The sequence below is a fragment of the Pan paniscus genome, chromosome 18, assembly GCF_029289425.2.
Source record: "Pan paniscus chromosome 18, NHGRI_mPanPan1-v2.0_pri, whole genome shotgun sequence".
NCBI lineage: Eukaryota > Metazoa > Chordata > Mammalia > Primates > Hominidae > Pan > Pan paniscus.
This window is the reverse complement of record NC_073267.2, coordinates 17,120,094-17,145,747: the sequence shown is the minus strand read 5'-3', so window position 1 is coordinate 17,145,747 and position 25,654 is coordinate 17,120,094. Positions and strand designations below refer to the sequence as shown.

General features: G+C 45.6%; 1 protein-coding gene across 1 annotated transcript in view; it reads right to left on the bottom strand.

Annotated features, from left to right (window-relative positions):
• The window catches only part of LOC129394155 (uncharacterized), a gene marked incomplete at its 5' end in the record, with an annotated part of 129,201 nt that overhangs the window by 30,032 nt on the left and 73,515 nt on the right, over positions 1 to 25,654 (bottom strand). Inside the window, 3 exons of the mRNA XM_063598411.1 lie at positions 5,043 to 5,171; positions 13,880 to 14,008; positions 22,296 to 22,424. Of these exons, the coding sequence (XP_063454481.1) occupies positions 5,043 to 5,171; positions 13,880 to 14,008; positions 22,296 to 22,424 (387 nt within the window). The remainder of the gene's footprint in view (positions 1 to 5,042; positions 5,172 to 13,879; positions 14,009 to 22,295; positions 22,425 to 25,654) is intronic.

Below are 25,654 nucleotides of genomic sequence, written 5' to 3'. Positions count from 1 at the left end.
GTTGGGGAGGGGGAGGGGAGGGGGAGGGGAAGGGGAGGGGAAGGGGAAGGGGAGGGGAAGGGGGGAAGTAAGGGAAGGGAAAGGAGGAGAAGGGGGCTGTTGGGCACCTGGAGGAGGTGGAGGAGGAGGAGGAGAAGAAGAAAGGGTCTGGGAAAGGATCTGGTTCAAATTAAGTACTCAAGCGCTGGTGGAAGGCTTAGCTACAGGTCACGGAGAAGATCAGGGAAGCAACAGGACACGCGGGGCAAGGGAGCGTGAGGCTTAGGAGCAATTAGAGGGAGACTAAGGTTCTGCTTTCCACCAAACCTTCTTCGGTCTGGGCCCTCCCTTAGCAACCCTGGGGCTTCATACTCCCTCTCCACGAATCCCTGATGACCCCGGTGGTGCCTCACAATGGACATTCCAAGTAGCGCCCGCATCATTCCAATGACCCCTCCCCCATCTCAGTCCCCCACGCTCCTCCCAAGGCCAGGTCCTCTCTGGAACCTTCACAAACCTGATTTCTGGTCCTCCCCAACCAGCTCCCTGTCCCTGCTTCTGGGCGCTCCTTCCTTCCTGAGCTCCCAGGGTTCCTCAAGGTCACTTTTGGTGACAAAACATAAAAAACAAATGATGGCAGGATGGCAGGAAGAACCTCATACCCAAGCAGAGTGCCAGGTTTTACAGCCTCCGCTCAGCCATTCATATCTTAAGCAACAAAACATCAGCAGGATGCGGAAGGTCCCGATAGTAAACCATCTCCATCACATCCATGTAGCCATCCGCCCATCAACCTGTATCTCAGGAACAAATGTACATACATTCATTTTAAGCATGCGTGGTACATTTACAAAAATTAACCTGACTTATTTTGTTCCAGCAAATCTCAATATGTTTGAGAGCAATCCAATCACACAGCATGTTTCTGATCATATAACTGTGCTAGAAGTCAATGATTAAAAGCTAATTCAAAATTATTATTTGCTTGGAAATTCAAAGTGCCCTTATAAGACATAAACATAAGAAAGAATCCAAAATGAAACAAGATTGCCTTTCAACTCAATGATAAGATCATAACATGGCAATAAAATGTCTCCCTCTGGCCTGGGAATTCCTCTTTGTGCCACAAGGTTGTGTGATCTCAAATCACCCCTAACCCACCTAGACATTTTAACATCCGAAACCGAGTGATGATGTCCTTATCTATATCATCTTACTGCCTGTGTGTGTGGACTTTAAATTCTGAACCCAAATGAGGGGGAGAAAACCAAGTTGACTTTCATGATTGATCTCTCAGGGATGTCCAAGGAATGTGTGCATTTCAAGAAACAAAGTTCATCAGCTTCTCTCCTAAGGTATTTGCCCACAATACCCAGAGGGCTTGGCAGCATCATGTGTGATGGGTGGGGAGCTCCAAGCAGGTGGGCAGGACCCAGGGGCCTGGTGACCAGGACAGACCCCCACTGTCCATCACCTTTCCTGGCCCTGTCCTCGGCTAAACTTCCCACAGGCCTTCTGCCCGATCACACAGAGTGTGCCCAAACTCACTCAGGCCTGTGGCAGCTGAAAACCACTGCTTTAAATCCCTTTACCATTTACTATGACATAAGGTTATTGTTAACAGGAAATATTCGATTGATGCTACAAATGGAAAGCCAATGCCTTTACCATAAATAGAAAAACAACCCTAAGAAACAAGCAAAACAAAAACAAAACAGGGGCTGGGTGTGGTGGCTCACGCCTGTAATCCCAGCACTTTGGGAGGCCGAGGTGGGCGGATCACAAGGTCAGGAGTTCCAGACCAGCCTGGCCAATATGGTGAAACCCTGTCTCTAATAAAATACAAAAATTAGCCGGGTGTGGTGGTAGGCGCCTGTAGTCCCACCTACTTGGGAGGCTGAGGCAGGAGAATAGTTTGAACCCGGGAGGCAGAGTCTGCCGTGAGCCGAGATTGCACCACTGCACTCCAGCCTAGGCGACAGAGCGAGACTCTGTCTCAAAAACAGCAACAACTACAAACAAACAAAAAACAGGGTTAACAAAACGATGGAATTCAATTCTATTTATATGCTGCAGCCATGTTCCAGCCCTAGATTTCGCTGGGCATGGTGGCTCACGCCTGTAATCCCAGCACTTTGGGAGGCTGAGGCAGGCGGATCACGAGGTTAGGAGTTCAAGACCAGCCTGACCAACATGGTGAAACCCTGTCTCTACTAAAAATACAAAAATTAGCTGAGCATGGTGGCGCACGCCTGTAGTCCCAGCTACTCGGGAGGCTGAGGCAGGAGAACTGCTTGAACCCAGGAGGCAGAGGTTGCAGTGAGCCAAGATCCCACCACTGCACTCCAGCCTGGTGACAGAGTGAGACTCCGTCTCAAAAAAAAAAAAAAAAAAAAATGACATGAATATACTTCACACAACTGAACTGCACACTTCAACACGGTTAGATGGTAATTATCATCTTGTAAGTATTTTACCACAGGTTAACATGTTTCACAACCTGAAAAGGAAGTAATTACCTTCAGCTCTCTGAGTTCTAGAATTTGTAACATTTCACCCCCTGCTCCTTCCTGATCTGCACTGGAGCATCTTTCTTCTGTCCCTGCTCTACTCAGAGTTCACTTTCCCTTCCCTCACATCAGCTTCGTTGAGGCTGGTTTGAACTTAACGCAAAACATTCTCACTAATGACTGAATTCCCACCAAGATTTCCATATTATCACAGTATGCTTTTAATCTTCGAAGATATTAAATATTTGTTCTCATCATAGCTAAAATGCAATGCAAATCCCATCTCAGATGTGGGTCAGATACCTATGAATCTCCTGAGGTAGTCATTGAAATGACTTTTTTCTTGAGACGGAGTGTCACTCAACCATGCTGAAGTGCAGTGGCGCTACCGTGGCTCACGGCAACCTCCACCTCCCAGATTCAAGCGATTCTTGTGCCTCGGCCTCCCAAGTAGCTGGGATTACAGGTGCCTGCTACCATGCCTGGCTAATTTTTGTCTTTTTAGTAGGGATGGGATTTCACTATGTTGGCCCATCTGGTCTTGAACTCCTGACCTCAAGTGATCCACCTGCCTCAGCCTCCCAAAGTGCTGGGATTACAGGCATGAGCCACCACACCTGGCCTGAAATAATATCTTTCAAATTCTTTGTAGAATTTGTTTTTTCCTGATTTCTGCACATAGGATCAAAAAAAAATCATGTACTAGGATTTCGAGAGAAGCAATGGGTAATCTAAAAAGATGAAAAGAGCAACCACGTCTATCCCACAGCTACTGCTAGATTTCATAGGAAAGGCAGCTGGCCCAGTTTGGAGCTAGGAGAAATGTCAAACACACGAAGAAATGAGAAGCAAAGAAATGCCATCACGCATGAATGCTTCATGGCACCCATGATGTCCCTGCTTAGGAGGTAATGGTACAGATGACTAGATGACAAGGACAAAGATGAGAGGTGCAAAGTTGTCCAAGTCCAACAGCTCAACTGAACTTTCCTAAATGGAATTGTTAAAAAGTGGTAAATTTAAAAACTTCCCCTGGCTCACGTGGTGGCTCACGCTTGTAATCCCAGCACTTTGGGAGGCTGAGGCGGGTGGATCATTTGAGGTCGGGTTTTGAGACTAGCCTGGCCAACATGGTAAAACCCCGACTCTACTAAAAATACAAAAATTAGCTGGGCATGGTGGTGGGCACCTGTAATCCCAGCTACTTGAGAGGCTGAGGCAGGGGAATCACTTGAAGCCAGGAGGTGGAGGTTGCAGTGAGCCGAGCTCACACCATTATACTCCAGCCTGGGCAACAGAGGGAGACACGTCTTGGGGGTGAGAAAAGAAAAAAAAAAAAAAAAAAAAAAGCTTCCTCCAATTTATACCGAAAATTCTCTGTTCAGGACTAAGTGGCACAGAGAATGTTAAATGTGCCTAGATATCTTCATAACTCATATATTTTCTGTTTTCTACATATCTTGAAAGGCAGTGCCAAATGACGTGTAATTATCTAGGCGGTAAAACTGAAACATACTTCCTCTTCCCTTGAATATAAAAAAGCATTGTGGTATTAGTACTTTTATCTTGGATCATTGTTCAGAAGGAGGTTCAGCCCCCAGACGACCACATTTTTACTGTCATGAATGGCAAGACAAAATGTAGAGCTCAACTTCCCCAAAGGAAAAAAGGCTCAAAAGACAAATTATGGCACAACTTAGCAGCCAAATTCTTACCAAGTACAGACTTTTGACATACTGATCTCTCTCCAGTTGCAAGTGGGAACATGCACTTTGAATGATGTCATTCAAAATTACCCTGCCCAGACACACTTTTCATTGATTCTCTTGGAGGGCAGTTCTAAGAGATTCTCTGGGGCTTTCTCTGCATCATGAGACGCAGTGCAGTTCTGCCCTTCACCTTCCGGCAGTTTGTCACCTCGTCCCTATGACCTCAGAGGAACTTTGTCTCAGGCCAACTGTTTGTTCCTTGGGCTCTTTCATTTCCCCTAAAAATCATTTGCTGCCCCTCTAAATGGCCTACATCTCCATCTATCTCCCTCTCCCCTCAGAAGAGGGTGCTCTTTAAGCATCAACCATCCAGCCCTTCTAGCAGTCTCATTTTTCAGCTGGTTCCCATGTTTATGCCTGTTCTATGTTTTTCTTTTCCTGTTAAGCTGTCTGTTGTCAGCTCATTTCTGCAGTGAATCTTCAGAGAGGAGATTGGAAGCTTTCCTTCCACCCATACGATAGAACTATAAAGCAGAAGAGTTTAGAAAGACTTTCCTATTTAAGTGACGAAACCTCATACTCCATTTGTGACAAATAGCACAAAGGTTAAAAAAACTTATTTTTGACCAAAAGCTCTGTTGACATTCTATTAAACACCGACCTATTTAATTTTCATAATGTAAATGGCAGATATTTTCATAATTCTTATGCTAATAAATCATTTCCCTGATTTTTGGGGTAAAACCACATATTCATAATGAAGTCCAGAAACGTGAATTGTTTCATGTAACTTATTCTTATTTGTGATTACAAGTATACCTCTACAGAAAGTTAGTATACTCACAGAAAGGTAACTTGTGCGGAGGGAGATGGCAAATTTATAACTTCTCAGAAACACAGTAATGATAAGTAACCAAAGACTTCCACCAAAGTCAGTCCCACGATGACGAAGGTCAGCCAGAGTATTGATAACCTGGAATAATAATAGTTGAAATAATGAAAAGGTCAATGACACTGACAATATTTCACTCAGAAAGAATCATCCTTAGAAACTGTCAACCTCCTCCAAAAGGTAACCACATCCCTCAGATATCACCGTGGGATTCCACTGCTACAAAAAAGAACAGAAGTTAGAGAAGTCTCATGTTTTTCAGATGGCTGGTAGTGTTTTTAGGCATTGCAAATGTGGGGTGTTGTCTTTCTTGGTATAAAACAGGGATATCCAATCTTTTGACTTCCCTGCCTATATTAAAAGAAGCAAAGTTGTCTTGAGCCACACATAACATACACTAACACTAACAACAGCTGATGATCTAAAAAAAACCTCTTTTTTTTTTTTTTTTGAGACAGAGTTCCGCTCCACTCAGTCGCCCAGGCTGGAGTGCAGTGGTGCAATCTCAGCTCACTGCAACCTCCAGCTCCTGGGCTCAAGCCATTCTCCTCCCTCAGCCTCCCGAGCAGCTGAGATTACAGGTCTCTGCCACCATGCCCGACTAATTTTTGTATTTTTAGTAGAGATGAGGTTTCACCATGTTGGCCAGTCTGGCCTTGAACTCCCGACAGGCGATCTGCCTGCCTCGGCCTCCCAAAGTGCTGGGATTACAGGTGTGAGCCACCGTGCCCGGCCATTGTTTTTGTTTTTGTTTTTGTTTGTTGTTTCTTTTTGAGATGGGGTCTCACTCTGTCACCCAGGCTGGAGTGCAGTGGTGTGCTCTCGGCTCACTGCAACCTCTGCCTCTCAGGTTCAAGTGATTCTCCTGCCTCAGCCTCCTGAGTAGCTGGGAGTACAGGTGCCTGACAGTGCACTCAGCAAATTTTTTTATTTTTTGTGGAGATGGGGTTTTGCCATGTTGGCCAGGGTGGTCTCGAACTCCTGACCTCAGGTAATCTGCCCGCCTCAGCCTCCCAAAGTGCTGGGATTACAGGCATGAGCCACTGTACCTGGCCAAAATCTCCTAATGTTTTAAGAAAGTTTACAAATTTGTGTTGAACTGCATTCAAAACTGTCCTGGGCCACATGCAGCCCGTCACTCATGGCTAAGACAAGCTAAGTATAAAGTAATTATCTTATCTTTCCTTTTCTTTTTGTTTTGAGACAAAGTCTTGCTCTGTCACCCAGGCTAGATTGCAGTGGCATGATCTCAGCTCACTGCAACCTCCGCCTCCCGGGTTCAAGCGATTCTCCTGCCTCAGCTACTGAGTAACTGGGATTACAGGCGCCTGCCACCACGCTCGGCTAATTTTTGTATTTTTAGTAGAAACAGGGTTTCACCATCTTGGCCAGGCTGGTCTCCAACTCCTGACCTCATGATCCACCTGCCTCGGCCTCCCAAAGTGCTGGGAATACAAGTGTGAGCCACTGCACCTGGCCAGTAGTAATCTTTTCTTTAGTTATTTACTTGTTTTTTAAATTGATGTATAACGTTGGATGCATTTATTATATATCACATGGTAAAAGAATCCCTCTAAATAATACTTCTCTCTTGGATTATATGAATCTTTGTCATTTATAGCTCAGCATAAGTAAAGAAAAAAAAATACAATGAAGAGATTACTTCATTCACAAATAAGTATCGAATTTTAGTGCTTAAAAATTAACAAGGTGGGCCGGGCGTGGTGGCTCACGCCTGCAATCCCAGCACTTTGGGAAGCCGAGGTGGGTGGACCGCGAGATCAGGAGATTGAGACCATCCTAGCTAACACGGTGAAACCAATCTCTACTAAAAATACAAAAAATTAGCAGGGCATGGTGGCACCCGCCTATAGTTCCAGCTACTTGGGAGGCTGAGGCAGAAGAATCACTTGAACCCGGGAGGCAGAGGTTGCAGTGAGCCGAGATCGCACCACTGCACTTCAGCCTGGGTGACAGAGCGAGACTGTGTCTCAAAAAAAAAAAAAAAAAAAAAAAAATTACCAAGGTGGAGATGATGAAAATGGCATGAATAGTGTGGGATTTCTCTAAGATTGTTGACATTAATTCCATTAGACTCTTATGTGAGTGAAGACGATAACATTTCTACATCGATTCCTCAGGATTTAACTATATATTCTTGAAAACATCTCAATTTTAAATGTTTCTTTCAAGATGGTGAATTAAACAGAGATAGCCCTTCAACAGGTTGAACTCAGCATATGCTGAGTCTGAAATGGAAATGATGGACTTAGAGAACCATACAACAATGGTCATGATTTCAGAAACATGGTGTTGAGCAGAATAAAGCAGACACAAAAGAGTACCTATGGCATGGCATGCATCTGTATACACGAAATTCCAGAATAAGCAAGCTAACCTAGGATAAGAAAGAGACTGGCTGGGAAGAGTGAGAGTTCACTTTCTGGGGTGACATAATAGTGTAGATCTTGGCTGGGCACGGTGGTTCATGCCTGTAATCCCAATGCTTTGGGAGGCCGAGGCGGGCGGATCACCTGAGGTCGGGAGTTCAAAACCAGCCTGACCAACATGGAGAAACCCTATCTCTACTAAAAATACAAAATTAGCTGGGAGTGGTGGCACATGTCAGTAATCCCAGCCACTCGGGAGGCTGAGGCAGGAGAATCGCTCGAATCTGGGAAGCAGAGGTTGCGGTGAGCTGAGACTGCCCCATTGCACTCCAGCCTCGGCAACAAGGGAGAAACTGTCTCAAAAAAATAAATAAATAAATAAATAAAATAATGTAGATCTTGAAAGGGGGTTGGTTTATGCTGGTGTATGTACTTTCCAAAGTTAGTAAATTTACACTTAAGGTTATATAGTTTGGCCAGGCGCGGTGGCTCACGCCTGTAATCCCAGCACTGGGAGGCCGAGGCAGGCGGATCACGAGGTCAAGAGATGGAGACTATCCTGGCGAACATGGTGAAACCCCGTCTGTACTACAAATACAGAAATTAGCCAGGCGTTGTAATCAGAGCTACTCAGGAGGCTGAGGCAGGACAATTGCTTGAACCCCGAAGCGGAGGTTGCAGTGAGCCGAGATCTTGCCACTGCACTCCAGCTCTGTCTAAAAAAAAAAAAAGTCATCAAACCAGATGACACAAATCAAATGACAATTCACTTTGTTTTGGTCCGTTTTGTTTGTTAGAGACAAGAGTGCAGCGGGGCCATCTCGGCTCACTGCAACGGCCAGCTCCTGGGCCCAAGCGATCCTCCCACCTCAGCCTCTCCAGTAACTGGGATAACAGGTACGCACCACCAGGCCCGACTAATCTTTTTTGGAATTTTTTGTAGAGATGGGGTTTTGCTATGATGCCCTGGCCAGTCTTCAACTCCTGGACTCAAGTGATCTGCCCACCTCGGCCCCCTAAAGTGCTGGGATTACAGGCCTGAGCTGTGTCATTTCATGCCGCGTGACACAGCCCAGTAAAAAGGAATAAACCCCGCGGGTCCAGCGTCTACTCACACAGGTGGACTGATGGCTGATAAATCCCAGCAGGAGCCAAAAGAGGAGCCGAAAGAGCAGCCACAGCACCCGTCCACTCACACAGGTGGACTGATGGCTGATAAATGCCAGCAGGAGCCAAAAGAGGAGCCAAAAGAGCAGCCACCGCACCCGCATGTCCTGGTCCTTTCAGGCACCCTGAGGCGGCCAGGACAGAGGTGGAGGTGGCTTAGGGCAGGGGGGAGGGAAGGGGACGGGGACCGGGCCGGATCTGAGTTGGGGAGGGGGAGGGGAAGGGGAGGGGAAGGGGAAGGGGAGGGGAAGGGGGGAAGTAAGGGAAGGGAAAGGAGGAGAAGGGGGCTGTTGGGCACCTGGAGGAGGTGGAGGAGGAGGAGGAGAAGAAGAAAGGGTCTGGGAAAGGATCTGGTTCAAATTAAGTACTCAAGCGCTGGTGGAAGGCTTAGCTACAGGTCACGGAGAAGATCAGGGAAGCAACAGGACACGCGGGGCAAGGGAGCGTGAGGCTTAGGAGCAATTAGAGGGAGACTAAGGTTCTGCTTTCCACCAAACCTTCTTCGGTCTGGGCCCTCCCTTAGCAACCCTGGGGCTTCATACTCCCTCTCCACCAATCCCTGATGACCCCGGTGGTGCCTCACAATGGACATTCCAAGTAGCGCCCGCATCATTCCAATGACCCCTCCCCCATCTCAGTCCCCCACGCTCCTCCCAAGGCCAGGTCCTCTCTGGAACCTTCACAAACCTGATTTCTGGTCCTCCCCAACCAGCTCCCTGTCCCTGCTTCTGGGCGCTCCTTCCTTCCTGAGCTCCCAGGGTTCCTCAAGGTCACTTTTGGCGACAAAACATAAAAAACAAATGATGGCAGGATGGCAGGAAGAACCTCATACCCAAGCAGAGTGCCAGGGTTTACAGCCTCCGCTCAGCCATTCATATCTTAAGCAACAAAACATCAGCAGGATGCGGAAGGTCCCGATAGTAAACCATCTCCATCACATCCATGTAGCCATCCGCCCATCAACCTGTATCTCAGGAACAAATGTACATACATTCATTTTAAACATGCGTGGTACATTTACAAAAATTAACCTGACTTATTTTGTTCCAGCAAATCTCAATATGTTTGAGAGCAATCCAATCACACAGCATGTTTCTGATCATATAACTGTGCTAGAAGTCAATGATTAAAAGCTAATTCAAAATTATTATTTGCTTGGAAATTCAAAGTGCCCTTATAAGACATAAACATAAGAAAGAATCCAAAATGAAACAAGATTGCCTTTCAACTCAATGATAAGATCATAACATGGCAATAAAATGTCTCCCTCTGGCCTGGGAATTCCTCTTTGTGCCACAAGGTTGTGTGATCTCAAATCACCCCTAACCCACCTAGACATTTTAACATCCGAAACCGAGTGATGATGTCCTTATCTATATCATCTTACTGCCTGTGTGTGTGGACTTTAAATTCTGAACCCAAATGAGGGGGAGAAAACCAAGTTGACTTTCATGATTGATCTCTCAGGGATGTCCAAGGAATCTGTGCATTTCAAGAAACAAAGTTCATCAGCTTCTCTCCTAAGGTATTTGCCCACAATACCCAGAGGGCTTGGCAGCATCATGTGTGATGGGTGGGGAGCTCCAAGCAGGTGGGCAGGACCCAGGGGCCTGGTGACCAGGACAGACCCTCACTGTCCATCACCTTTCCTGGCCCTGTCCTCGGCTAAACTTCCCACAGGCCTTCTGCCCGATCACACAGAGTGTGCCCAAACTCACTCAGGCCTCTGGCAGCTGAAAACCACTGCTTTAAATCCCTTTACCATTTACTATGACATAAGGTTATTGTTAACAGGAAATATTCGATTGATGCTACAAATGGAAAGCCAATGCCTTTACCATAAATAGAAAAACAACCCTAAGAAACAAGCAAAACAAAAACAAAACAGGGGCTGGGTGTGGTGGCTCACGCCTGTAATCCCAGCACTTTGGGAGGCCGAGGTGGGCGGATCACAAGGTCAGGAGTTCCAGACCAGCCTGGCCAATATGGTGAAACCCTGTCTCTAATAAAATACAAAAATTAGCCGGGTGTGGTGGTAGGCGCCTGTAGTCCCACCTACTTGGGAGGCTGAGGCAGGAGAATAGTTTGAACCCGGGAGGCAGAGTCTGCCGTGAGCCGAGATTGCACCACTGCACTCCAGCCTAGGCGACAGAGCGAGACTCTCTCTCAAAAACAGCAACAACTACAAACAAACAAAAAACAGGGTTAACAAAACGATGGAATTCAATTCTATTTATATGCTGCAGCCATGTTCCAGCCCTAGATTTCGCTGGGCATGGTGGCTCACGCCTGTAATCCCAGCACTTTGGGAGGCTGAGGCAGGCAGATCACGAGGTTAGGAGTTCAAGACCAGCCTGACCAACATGGTGAAACCTTGTCTCTACTAAAAATACAAAAATTAGCTGAGCATGGTGGCGCACGCCTGTAGTCCCAGCTACTCGGGAGGCTGAGGCAGGAGAACTGCTTGAACCCAGGAGGCAGAGGTTGCAGTGAGCCAAGATCCCACCACTGCACTCCAGCCTGGTGACAGAGTGAGACTCCGTCTCAAAAAAAAAAAAAAAAAAAAAATGACATGAATATACTTCACACAACTGAACTGCACACTTCAACACGGTTAGATGGTAATTATCATCTTGTAAGTATTTTACCACAGGTTAACATGTTTCACAACCTGAAAAGGAAGTAATTACCTTCAGCTCTCTGAGTTCTAGAATTTGTAACATTTCACCCCCTGCTCCTTCCTGATCTGCACTGGAGCATCTTTCTTCTGTCCCTGCTCTACTCAGAGTTCACTTTCCCTTCCCTCACATCAGCTTCGTTGAGGCTGGTTTGAACTTAACGCAAAACATTCTCACTAATGACTGAATTCCCACCAAGATTTCCATATTATCACAGTATGCTTTTAATCTTCGAAGATATTAAATATTTGTTCTCATCATAGCTAAAATGCAATGCAAATCCCATCTCAGATGTGGGTCAGATACCTATGAATCTCCTGAGGTAGTCATTGAAATGACTTTTTTCTTGAGACGGAGTGTCACTCAACCATGCTGAAGTGCAGTGGCGCTACCGTGGCTCACGGCAACCTCCACCTCCCAGATTCAAGCGATTCTTGTGCCTCGGCCTCCCAAGTAGCTGGGATTACAGGTGCCTGCTACCATGCCTGGCTAATTTTTGTCTTTTTAGTAGGGATGGGATTTCACTATGTTGGCCCATCTGGTCTTGAACTCCTGACCTCAAGTGATCCACCTGCCTCAGCCTCCCAAAGTGCTGGGATTACAGGCATGAGCCACCACACCTGGCCTGAAATAATATCTTTCAAATTCTTTGTAGAATTTGTTTTTTCCTGATTTCTGCACATAGGATCAAAAAAAAATCATGTACTAGGATTTCGAGAGAAGCAATGGGTAATCTAAAAAGATGAAAAGAGCAACCACGTCTATCCCACAGCTACTGCTAGATTTCATAGGAAAGGCAGCTGGCCCAGTTTGGAGCTAGGAGAAATGTCAAACACACGAAGAAATGAGAAGCAAAGAAATGCCATCACGCATGAATGCTTCATGGCACCCATGATGTCCCTGCTTAGGAGGTAATGGTACAGATGACTAGATGACAAGGACAAAGATGAGAGGTGCAAAGTTGTCCAAGTCCAACAGCTCAACTGAACTTTCCTAAACGGAATTGTTAAAAAGTGGTAAATTTAAAAACTTCCCCTGGCTCACGTGGTGGCTCACGCTTGTAATCCCAGCACTTTGGGAGGCTGAGGCGGGTGGATCATTTGAGGTCGGGTTTTGAGACTAGCCTGGCCAACATGGTAAAACCCCGACTCTACTAAAAATACAAAAATTAGCTGGGCATGGTGGTGGGCACCTGTAATCCCAGCTACTTGAGAGGCTGAGGCAGGGGAATCACTTGAAGCCAGGAGGTGGAGGTTGCAGTGAGCCGAGCTCACACCATTATACTCCAGCCTGGGCAACAGAGGGAGACACGTCTTGGGGGTGAGAAAAGAAAAAAAAAAAAAAAAAAAAGCTTCCTCCAATTTATACCGAAAATTCTCTGTTCAGGACTAAGTGGCACAGAGAATGTTAAATGTGCCTAGATATCTTCATAACTCATATATTTTCTGTTTTCTACATATCTTGAAAGGCAGTGCCAAATGACGTGTAATTATCTAGGCGGTAAAACTGAAACATACTTCCTCTTCCCTTGAATATAAAAAAGCATTGTGGTATTAGTACTTTTATCTTGGATCATTGTTCAGAAGGAGGTTCAGCCCCCAGACGACCACATTTTTACTGTCATGAATGGCAAGACAAAATGTAGAGCTCAACTTACCCAAAGGAAAAAAGGCTCAAAAGACAAATTATGGCACAACTTAGCAGCCAAATTCTTACCAAGTACAGACTTTTGACATACTGATCTCTCTCCAGTTGCAAGTGGGAACATGCACTTTGAATGATGTCATTCAAAATTACCCTGCCCAGACACACTTTTCATTGATTCTCTTGGAGGGCAGTTCTAAGAGATTCTCTGGGGCTTTCTCTGCATCATGAGACGCAGTGCAGTTCTGCCCTTCACCTTCCGGCAGTTTGTCACCTCGTCCCTATGACCTCAGAGGAACTTTGTCTCAGGCCAACTGTTTGTTCCTTGGGCTCTTTCATTTCCCCTAAAAATCATTTGCTGCCCCTCTAAATGGCCTACATCTCCATCTATCTCCCTCTCCCCTCAGAAGAGGGTGCTCTTTAAGCATCAACCATCCAGCCCTTCTAGCAGTCTCATTTTTCAGCTGGTTCCCATGTTTATGCCTGTTCTATGTTTTTCTTTTCCTGTTAAGCTGTCTGTTGTCAGCTCATTTCTGCAGTGAATCTTCAGAGAGGAGATTGGAAGCTTTCCTTCCACCCATACGATAGAACTATAAAGCAGAAGAGTTTAGAAAGACTTTCCTATTTAAGTGACGAAACCTCATACTCCATTTGTGACAAATAGCACAAAGGTTAAAAAAACTTATTTTTGACCAAAAGCTCTGTTGACATTCTATTAAACACCGACCTATTTAATTTTCATAATGTAAATGGCAGATATTTTCATAATTCTTATGCTAATAAATCATTTCCCTGATTTTTGGGGTAAAACCACATATTCATAATGAAGTCCAGAAACGTGAATTGTTTCATATAACTTATTCTTATTTGTGATTACAAGTATACCTCTACAGAAAGTTAGTATACTCACAGAAAGGTAACTTGTGCGGAGGGAGATGGCAAATTTATAACTTCTCAGAAACACAGTAATGATAAGTAACCAAAGACTTCCACCAAAGTCAGTCCCACGATGACGAAGGTCAGCCAGAGTATTGATAACCTGGAATAATAATAGTTGAAATAATGAAAAGGTCAATGACACTGACAATATTTCACTCAGAAAGAATCATCCTTAGAAACCGTCAACCTCCTCCAAAAGGTAACCACATCCCTCAGATATCACCGTGGGATTCCACTGCTACAAAAAAGAACAGAAGTTAGAGAAGTCTCATGTTTTTCAGATGGCTGGTAGTGTTTTTAGGCATTGCAAATGTGGGGTGTTGTCTTTCTTGGTATAAAGCAGGGATATCCAATCTTTTGACTTCCCTGCCTATATTAAAAGAAGCAAAGTTGTCTTGAGCCACACATAACATACACTAACACTAACAACAGCTGATGATCTTAAAAAAACCTCTTTTTTTTTTTTTTTGAGACAGAGTTCCGCTCCACTCAGTCGCCCAGGCTGGAGTGCAGTGGTGCAATCTCAGCTCACTGCAACCTCCAGCTCCTGGGCTCAAGCCATTCTCCTCCCTCAGCCTCCCGAGCAGCTGAGATTACAGGTCTCTGCCACCACGCCCGACTAATTTTTGTATTTTTAGTAGAGATGAGGTTTCACCATGTTGGCCAGTCTGGCCTTCAACTCCCGACAGGCGATCTGCCTGCCTCGGCCTCCCAAAGTGCTGGGATTACAGGTGTGAACCACCGTGCCCGGCCATTGTTTTTGTTTTTGTTTTTGTTTTTGTTTGTTGTTTCTTTTTGAGATGGGGTCTCACTCTGTCACCCAGGCTGGAGTGCAGTGGTGTGCTCTCGGCTCACTGCAACCTCTGCCTCTCAGGTTCAAGTGATTCTCCTGCCTCAGCCTCCTGAGTAACTGGGATTACAGGCGCCTGCCACCACGCTCGGCTAATTTTTGTATTTTTAGTAGAAACAGGGTTTCACCATCTTGGCCAGGCTGGTCTCCAACTCCTGACCTCATGATCCACCTGCCTCGGCCTCCCAAAGTGCTGGGAATACAAGTGTGAGCCACTGCACCTGGCCAGTAGTAATCTTTTCTTTAGTTATTTACTTGTTTTTTAAATTGATGTATAACGTTGGATGCATTTATTATATATCACATGGTAAAAGAATCCCTCTAAATAATACTTCTCTCTTGGATTATATGAATCTTTGTCATTTATAGCTCAGCATAAGTAAAGAAAAAAAAATACAATGAAGAGATTACTTCATTCACAAATAAGTATCGAATTTTAGTGCTTAAAAATTAACAAGGTGGGCCGGGCGTGGTGGCTCACGCCTGCAATCCCAGCACTTTGGGAAGCCGAGGTGGGTGGACCGCGAGATCAGGAGATTGAGACCATCCTAGCTAACACGGTGAAACCAATCTCTACTAAAAATACAAAAAATTAGCAGGGCATGGTGGCACCCGCCTATAGTTCCAGCTACTTGGGAGGCTGAGGCAGAAGAATCACTTGAACCCGGGAGGCAGAGGTTGCAGTGAGCCGAGATCGCACCACTGCACTTCAGCCTGGGTGACAGAGCGAGACTGTGTCTCAAAAAAAAAAAAAAAAAAAAAAAAATTACCAAGGTGGAGATGATGAAAATGGCATGAATAGTGTGGGATTTCTCTAAGATTGTTGACATTAATTCCATTAGACTCTTATGTGAGTGAAGACGATAACATTTCTACATCGATTCCTCAGGATTTAACTATATATTCTTGAAAACATCTCAATTTTAAATGTTTCTTTCAAGATGGTGAATTAAACAGAGATAGCCCTTCAACAGGTTGAACTCAGCATATGCTGAGTCTGAAATGGAAATGATGGACTTAGAGAACCATACAACAATGGTCATGATTTCAGAAACATGGTGTTGAGCAGAATAAAGCAGACACAAAAGAGTACCTATGGCATGGCATGCATCTGTATACACGAAATTCCAGAATAAGCAAGCTAACCTAGGATAAGAAAGAGACTGGCTGGGAAGAGTGAGAGTTCACTTTCTGGGGTGACATAATAGTGTAGATCTTGGCTGGGCACGGTGGTTCATGCCTGTAATCCCAATGCTTTGGGAGGCCGAGGCGGGCGGATCACCTGAGGTCGGGAGTTCAAAACCAGCCTGACCAACATGGAGAAACCCTATCTCTACTAAAAATACAAAATTAGCTGGGAGTGGTGGCACATGTCAGTAATCCCAGCCACTCGGGAGGCTGAGGCAGGAGAATCGCTCGAATCTGGGAAGCAGAGGTTGCGGTGAGCTGAGACTGCCCCATTGCACTCCAGCCTCGGCAACAAGGGAGAAACTGTCTCAAAAAAATAAATAAATAAATAAATAAAATAATGTAGATCTTGAAAGGGGGTTGGTTTATGCTGGTGTATGTACTTTCCAAAGTTAGTAAATTTACACTTAAGGTTATATAGTTTGGCCAGGCGCGGTGGCTCACGCCTGTAATCCCAGCACTGGGAGGCCGAGGCAGGCGGATCACGAGGTCAAGAGATGGAGACTATCCTGGCGAACATGGTGAAACCCCGTCTGTACTACAAATACAGAAATTAGCCAGGCGTTGTAATCAGAGCTACTCAGGAGGCTGAGGCAGGACAATTGCTTGAACCCCGAAGCGGAGGTTGCAGTGAGCCGAGATCTTGCCACTGCACTCCAGCTCTGTCTAAAAAAAAAAAAAGTCATCAAACCAGATGACACAAATCAAATGACAATTCACTTTGTTTTGGTCCGTTTTGTTTGTTAGAGACAAGAGTGCAGCGGGGCCATCTCGGCTCACTGCAACGGCCAGCTCCTGGGCCCAAGCGATCCTCCCACCTCAGCCTCTCCAGTAACTGGGATAACAGGTACGCACCACCAGGCCCGACTAATCTTTTTTGGAATTTTTTGTAGAGATGGGGTTTTGCTATGATGCCCTGGCCAGTCTTCAACTCCTGGACTCAAGTGATCTGCCCACCTCGGCCCCCTAAAGTGCTGGGATTACAGGCCTGAGCTGTGTCATTTCATGCCGCGTGACACAGCCCAGTAAAAAGGAAGAAACCCCGCGGGTCCAGCGTCTACTCACACAGGTGGACTGATGGCTGATAAATCCCAGCAGGAGCCAAAAGAGGAGCCGAAAGAGCAGCCACAGCACCCGTCCACTCACACAGGTGGACTGATGGCTGATAAATGCCAGCAGGAGCCAAAAGAGGAGCCAAAAGAGCAGCCACCGCACCCGCATGTCCTGGTCCTTTCAGGCACCCTGAGGCGGCCAGGACAGAGGTGGAGGTGGCTTAGGGCAGGGGGGAGGGAAGGGGACGGGGACCGGGCCGGATCTGAGTTGGGGAGGGGGAGGGGAAGGGGAGGGGAAGGGGAAGGGGAGGGGAAGGGGGGAAGTAAGGGAAGGGAAAGGAGGAGAAGGGGGCTGTTGGGCACCTGGAGGAGGTGGAGGAGGAGGAGGAGAAGAAGAAAGGGTCTGGGAAAGGATCTGGTTCAAATTAAGTACTCAAGCGCTGGTGGAAGGCTTAGCTACAGGTCACGGAGAAGATCAGGGAAGCAACAGGACACGCGGGGCAAGGGAGCGTGAGGCTTAGGAGCAATTAGAGGGAGACTAAGGTTCTGCTTTCCACCAAACCTTCTTCGGTCTGGGCCCTCCCTTAGCAACCCTGGGGCTTCATACTCCCTCTCCACCAATCCCTGATGACCCCGGTGGTGCCTCACAATGGACATTCCAAGTAGCGCCCGCATCATTCCAATGACCCCTCCCCCATCTCAGTCCCCCACGCTCCTCCCAAGGCCAGGTCCTCTCTGGAACCTTCACAAACCTGATTTCTGGTCCTCCCCAACCAGCTCCCTGTCCCTGCTTCTGGGCGCTCCTTCCTTCCTGAGCTCCCAGGGTTCCTCAAGGTCACTTTTGGCGACAAAACATAAAAAACAAATGATGGCAGGATGGCAGGAAGAACCTCATACCCAAGCAGAGTGCCAGGGTTTACAGCCTCCGCTCAGCCATTCATATCTTAAGCAACAAAACATCAGCAGGATGCGGAAGGTCCCGATAGTAAACCATCTCCATCACATCCATGTAGCCATCCGCCCATCAACCTGTATCTCAGGAACAAATGTACATACATTCATTTTAAACATGCGTGGTACATTTACAAAAATTAACCTGACTTATTTTGTTCCAGCAAATCTCAATATGTTTGAGAGCAATCCAATCACACAGCATGTTTCTGATCATATAACTGTGCTAGAAGTCAATGATTAAAAGCTAATTCAAAATTATTATTTGCTTGGAAATTCAAAGTGCCCTTATAAGACATAAACATAAGAAAGAATCCAAAATGAAACAAGATTGCCTTTCAACTCAATGATAAGATCATAACATGGCAATAAAATGTCTCCCTCTGGCCTGGGAATTCCTCTTTGTGCCACAAGGTTGTGTGATCTCAAATCACCCCTAACCCACCTAGACATTTTAACATCCGAAACCGAGTGATGATGTCCTTATCTATATCATCTTACTGCCTGTGTGTGTGGACTTTAAATTCTGAACCCAAATGAGGGGGAGAAAACCAAGTTGACTTTCATGATTGATCTCTCAGGGATGTCCAAGGAATCTGTGCATTTCAAGAAACAAAGTTCATCAGCTTCTCTCCTAAGGTATTTGCCCACAATACCCAGAGGGCTTGGCAGCATCATGTGTGATGGGTGGGGAGCTCCAAGCAGGTGGGCAGGACCCAGGGGCCTGGTGACCAGGACAGACCCTCACTGTCCATCACCTTTCCTGGCCCTGTCCTCGGCTAAACTTCCCACAGGCCTTCTGCCCGATCACACAGAGTGTGCCCAAACTCACTCAGGCCTCTGGCAGCTGAAAACCACTGCTTTAAATCCCTTTACCATTTACTATGACATAAGGTTATTGTTAACAGGAAATATTCGATTGATGCTACAAATGGAAAGCCAATGCCTTTACCATAAATAGAAAAACAACCCTAAGAAACAAGCAAAACAAAAACAAAACAGGGGCTGGGTGTGGTGGCTCACGCCTGTAATCCCAGCACTTTGGGAGGCCGAGGTGGGCGGATCACAAGGTCAGGAGTTCCAGACCAGCCTGGCCAATATGGTGAAACCCTGTCTCTAATAAAATACAAAAATTAGCCGGGTGTGGTGGTAGGCGCCTGTAGTCCCACCTACTTGGGAGGCTGAGGCAGGAGAATAGTTTGAACCCGGGAGGCAGAGTCTGCCGTGAGCCGAGATTGCACCACTGCACTCCAGCCTAGGCGACAGAGCGAGACTCTCTCTCAAAAACAGCAACAACTACAAACAAACAAAAAACAGGGTTAACAAAACGATGGAATTCAATTCTATTTATATGCTGCAGCCATGTTCCAGCCCTAGATTTCGCTGGGCATGGTGGCTCACGCCTGTAATCCCAGCACTTTGGGAGGCTGAGGCAGGCAGATCACGAGGTTAGGAGTTCAAGACCAGCCTGACCAACATGGTGAAACCTTGTCTCTACTAAAAATACAAAAATTAGCTGAGCATGGTGGCGCACGCCTGTAGTCCCAGCTACTCGGGAGGCTGAGGCAGGAGAACTGCTTGAACCCAGGAGGCAGAGGTTGCAGTGAGCCAAGATCCCACCACTGCACTCCAGCCTGGTGACAGAGTGAGACTCCGTCTCAAAAAAAAAAAAAAAAAAAAAATGACATGAATATACTTCACACAACTGAACTGCACACTTCAACACGGTTAGATGGTAATTATCATCTTGTAAGTATTTTACCACAGGTTAACATGTTTCACAACCTGAAAAGGAAGTAATTACCTTCAGCTCTCTGAGTTCTAGAATTTGTAACATTTCACCCCCTGCTCCTTCCTGATCTGCACTGGAGCATCTTTCTTCTGTCCCTGCTCTACTCAGAGTTCACTTTCCCTTCCCTCACATCAGCTTCGTTGAGGCTGGTTTGAACTTAACGCAAAACATTCTCACTAATGACTGAATTCCCACCAAGATTTCCATATTATCACAGTATGCTTTTAATCTTCGAAGATATTAAATATTTGTTCTCATCATAGCTAAAATGCAATGCAAATCCCATCTCAGATGTGGGTCAGATACCTATGAATCTCCTGAGGTAGTCATTGAAATGACTTTTTTCTTGAGACGGAGTGTCACTCAACCATGCTGAAGTGCAGTGGCGCTACCGTGGCTCACGGCAACCTCCACCTCCCAGATTCAAGCGATTCTTGTGCCTCGGCCTCCCAAGTAGCTGGGATTACAGGTGCCTGCTACCATGCCTGGCTAATTTTTGTCTTTTTAGTAGGGATGGGATTTCACTATGTTGGCCCATCTGGTCTTGAACTCCTGACCTCAAGTGATCCACCTGCCTCAGCCTCCCAAAGTGCTGGGATTACAGGCATGAGCCACCACACCTGGCCTGAAATAATATCTTTCAAATTCTTTGTAGAATTTGTTTTTTCCTGATTTCTGCACATAGGATCAAAAAAAAATCATGTACTAGGATTTCGAGAGAAGCAATGGGTAATCTAAAAAGATGAAAAGAGCAACCACGTCTATCCCACAGCTACTGCTAGATTTCATAGGAAAGGCAGCTGGCCCAGTTTGGAGCTAGGAGAAATGTCAAACACACGAAGAAATGAGAAGCAAAGAAATGCCATCACGCATGAATGCTTCATGGCACCCATGATGTCCCTGCTTAGGAGGTAATGGTACAGATGACTAGATGACAAGGACAAAGATGAGAGGTGCAAAGTTGTCCAAGTCCAACAGCTCAACTGAACTTTCCTAAATGGAATTGTTAAAAAGTGGTAAATTTAAAAACTTCCCCTGGCTCACGTGGTGGCTCACGCTTGTAATCCCAGCACTTTGGGAGGCTGAGGCGGGTGGATCATTTGAGGTCGGGTTTTGAGACTAGCCTGGCCAACATGGTAAAACCCCGACTCTACTAAAAATACAAAAATTAGCTGGGCATGGTGGTGGGCACCTGTAATCCCAGCTACTTGAGAGGCTGAGGCAGGGGAATCACTTGAAGCCAGGAGGTGGAGGTTGCAGTGAGCCGAGCTCACACCATTATACTCCAGCCTGGGCAACAGAGGGAGACACGTCTTGGGGGTGAGAAAAGAAAAAAAAAAAAAAAAAAAAGCTTCCTCCAATTTATACCGAAAATTCTCTGTTCAGGACTAAGTGGCACAGAGAATGTTAAATGTGCCTAGATATCTTCATAACTCATATATTTTCTGTTTTCTACATATCTTGAAAGGCAGTGCCAAATGACGTGTAATTATCTAGGCGGTAAAACTGAAACATACTTCCTCTTCCCTTGAATATAAAAAAGCATTGTGGTATTAGTACTTTTATCTTGGATCATTGTTCAGAAGGAGGTTCAGCCCCCAGACGACCACATTTTTACTGTCATGAATGGCAAGACAAAATGTAGAGCTCAACTTACCCAAAGGAAAAAAGGCTCAAAAGACAAATTATGGCACAACTTAGCAGCCAAATTCTTACCAAGTACAGACTTTTGACATACTGATCTCTCTCCAGTTGCAAGTGGGAACATGCACTTTGAATGATGTCATTCAAAATTACCCTGCCCAGACACACTTTTCATTGATTCTCTTGGAGGGCAGTTCTAAGAGATTCTCTGGGGCTTTCTCTGCATCATGAGACGCAGTGCAGTTCTGCCCTTCACCTTCCGGCAGTTTGTCACCTCGTCCCTATGACCTCAGAGGAACTTTGTCTCAGGCCAACTGTTTGTTCCTTGGGCTCTTTCATTTCCCCTAAAAATCATTTGCTGCCCCTCTAAATGGCCTACATCTCCATCTATCTCCCTCTCCCCTCAGAAGAGGGTGCTCTTTAAGCATCAACCATCCAGCCCTTCTAGCAGTCTCATTTTTCAGCTGGTTCCCATGTTTATGCCTGTTCTATGTTTTTCTTTTCCTGTTAAGCTGTCTGTTGTCAGCTCATTTCTGCAGTGAATCTTCAGAGAGGAGATTGGAAGCTTTCCTTCCACCCATACGATAGAACTATAAAGCAGAAGAGTTTAGAAAGACTTTCCTATTTAAGTGACGAAACCTCATACTCCATTTGTGACAAATAGCACAAAGGTTAAAAAAACTTATTTTTGACCAAAAGCTCTGTTGACATTCTATTAAACACCGACCTATTTAATTTTCATAATGTAAATGGCAGATATTTTCATAATTCTTATGCTAATAAATCATTTCCCTGATTTTTGGGGTAAAACCACATATTCATAATGAAGTCCAGAAACGTGAATTGTTTCATATAACTTATTCTTATTTGTGATTACAAGTATACCTCTACAGAAAGTTAGTATACTCACAGAAAGGTAACTTGTGCGGAGGGAGATGGCAAATTTATAACTTCTCAGAAACACAGTAATGATAAGTAACCAAAGACTTCCACCAAAGTCAGTCCCACGATGACGAAGGTCAGCCAGAGTATTGATAACCTGGAATAATAATAGTTGAAATAATGAAAAGGTCAATGACACTGACAATATTTCACTCAGAAAGAATCATCCTTAGAAACCGTCAACCTCCTCCAAAAGGTAACCACATCCCTCAGATATCACCGTGGGATTCCACTGCTACAAAAAAGAACAGAAGTTAGAGAAGTCTCATGTTTTTCAGATGGCTGGTAGTGTTTTTAGGCATTGCAAATGTGGGGTGTTGTCTTTCTTGGTATAAAGCAGGGATATCCAATCTTTTGACTTCCCTGCCTATATTAAAAGAAGCAAAGTTGTCTTGAGCCACACATAACATACACTAACACTAACAACAGCTGATGATCTAAAAAAAACCTCTTTTTTTTTTTGTTGAGACAGAGTTCCGCTCCACTCAGTCGCCCAGGCTGGAGTGCAGTGGTGCAATCTCAGCTCACTGCAACCTCCAGCTCCTGGGCTCAAGCCATTCTCCTCCCTCAGCCTGCCGAGCAGCTGAGATTACAGGTCTCTGCCACCATGCCCGACTAATTTTTGTATTTTTAGTAGAGATGAGGTTTCACCATGTTGGCCAGTCTGGCCTTGAACTCCCGACAGGCGATCTGCCTGCCTCGGCCTCCCAAAGTGCTGGGATTACAGGTGTGAGCCACCGTGCCCGGCCATTGTTTTTGTTTTTGTTTGTTGTTTCTTTTTGAGATGGGGTCTCACTCTGTCACCCAGGCTGGAGTGCAGTGGTGTGCTCTCGGCTCACTGCAACCTCTGCCTCTCAGGTTCAAGTGATTCTCCTGCCTCAGCCTCCTGAGTAGCTGGGAGTACAGGTGCCTGACAGTGCACTCAGCAAATTTTTTTATTTTTTGTGGAGATGGGGTTTTGCCATGTTGGCCAGGGTGGTCTCGAACTCCTGACCTCAGGTAATCTGCCCGCCTCAGCCTCCCAAAGTGCTGGGATTACAGGCATGAGCCACTGTACCTGGCCAAAATCTCCTAATGTTTTAAGAAAGTTTACAAATTTGTGTTGAACTGCATTCAAAACTGTCCTGGGCCACATGCAGCCCGTCACTCATGGCTAAGACAAGCTAAGTATAAAGTAATTATCTTATCTTTCCTTTTCTTTTTGTTTTGAGACAAAGTCTTGCTCTGTCACCCAGGCTAGATTGCAGTGGCATGATCTCAGCTCACTGCAACCTCCGCCTCCCGGGTTCAAGCGATTCTCCTGCCTCAGCTACTGAGTAACTGGGATTACAGGCGCCTGCCACCACGCTCGGCTAATTTTTGTATTTTTAGTAGAAACAGGGTTTCACCATCTTGGCCAGGCTGGTCTCCAACTCCTGACCTCATGATCCACCTGCCTCGGCCTCCCAAAGTGCTGGAAATACAAGTGTGAGCCACTGCACCTGGCCAGTAGTTATCTTTTCTTTAGTTATTTACTTGTTTTTTAAATTGATGTATAACGTTGGATGCATTTATTATATATCACATGGTAAAAGAATCCCTCTAAATAATACTTCTCTCTTGGATTATATGAATCTTTGTCATTTATAGCTCAGCATAAGTAAAAAAAAAAAAATACAATGAAGAGATTACTTCATTCACAAATAAATATCGAATTTTAGTGCTTAAAAATTAACAAGGTGGGCCGGGCGTGGTGGCTCACGCCTGCAATCCCAGCACTTTGGGAAGCCGAGGTGGGTGGACCGCGAGATCAGGAGATTGAGACCATCCTAGCTAACACGGTGAAACCAATCTCTACTAAAAATACAAAAAATTAGCAGGGCATGGTGGCACCCGCCTATAGTTCCAGCTACTTGGGAGGCTGACGCAGAAGAATCACTTGAACCCAGGAGGCAGAGGTTGCAGTGAGCCGAGATCGCACCACTGCACTTCAGCCTGGGTGACAGAGCGAGACTGTGTCTCAAAAAAAAAAAAAAAAAAAAAAAAATTACCAAGGTGGAGATGATGAAAATGGCATGAATAGTGTGGGATTTCTCTAAGATTGTTGACATTAATTCCATTAGACTCTTATGTGAGTGAAGACGATAACATTTCTACATCGATTCCTCTGGATTTAACTATATATTCTTGAAAACATCTCAATTTTAAATGTTTCTTTCAAGATGGTGAATTAAACAGAGATAGCCCTTCAACAGGTTGAACTCAGCATATGCTGAGTCTGAAATGGAAATGATGGAGTTAGAGAACCATACAACAATGGTCATGATTTCAGAAACATGGTGTTGAGCAGAATAAAGCAGACACAAAAGAGTACCTATGGCATGGCATGCATCTGTATACACGAAATTCCAGAATAAGCAAGCTAACCTAGGATAAGAAAGAGACTGGCTGGGAAGAGTGAGAGTTCACTTTCTGGGGTGACATAATAGTGTAGATCTTGGCTGGGCACGGTGGTTCATGCCTGTAATCCCAATGCTTTGGGAGGCCGAGGCGGGCGGATCACCTGAGGTCGGGAGTTCAAAACCAGCCTGACCAACATGGAGAAACCCTATCTCTACTAAAAATACAAAATTAGCTGGGAGTGGTGGCACATGTCAGTAATCCCAGCCACTCGGGAGGCTGAGGCAGGAGAATCGCTCGAATCTGGGAAGCAGAGGTTGCGGTGAGCTGAGACTGCCCCATTGCACTCCAGCCTCGGCAACAAGGGAGAAACTGTCTCAAAAAAATAAATAAATAAATAAATAAAATAATGTAGATCTTGAAAGGGGGTTGGTTTATGCTGGTGTATGTACTTTCCAAAGTTAGTAAATTTACACTTAAGGTTATATAGTTTGGCCAGGCGCGGTGGCTCACGCCTGTAATCCCAGCACTGGGAGGCCGAGGCAGGCGGATCACGAGGTCAAGAGATGGAGACTATCCTGGCAAACATGGTGAAACCCCGTCTGTACTACAAATACAGAAATTAGCCAGGCGTTGTAATCAGAGCTACTCAGGAGGCTGAGGCAGGACAATTGCTTGAACCCCGAAGCGGAGGTTGCAGTGAGCCGAGATCTTGCCACTGCACTCCAGCTCTGTCTAAAAAAAAAAAAAGTCATCAAACCAGATGACACAAATCAAATGACAATTCACTTTGTTTTGGTCCGTTTTGTTTGTTAGAGACAAGAGTGCAGCGGGGCCATCTCGGCTCACTGCAACGGCCAGCTCCTGGGCCCAAGCGATCCTCCCACCTCAGCCTCTCCAGTAACTGGGATAACAGGTACGCACCACCAGGCCCGACTAATCTTTTTT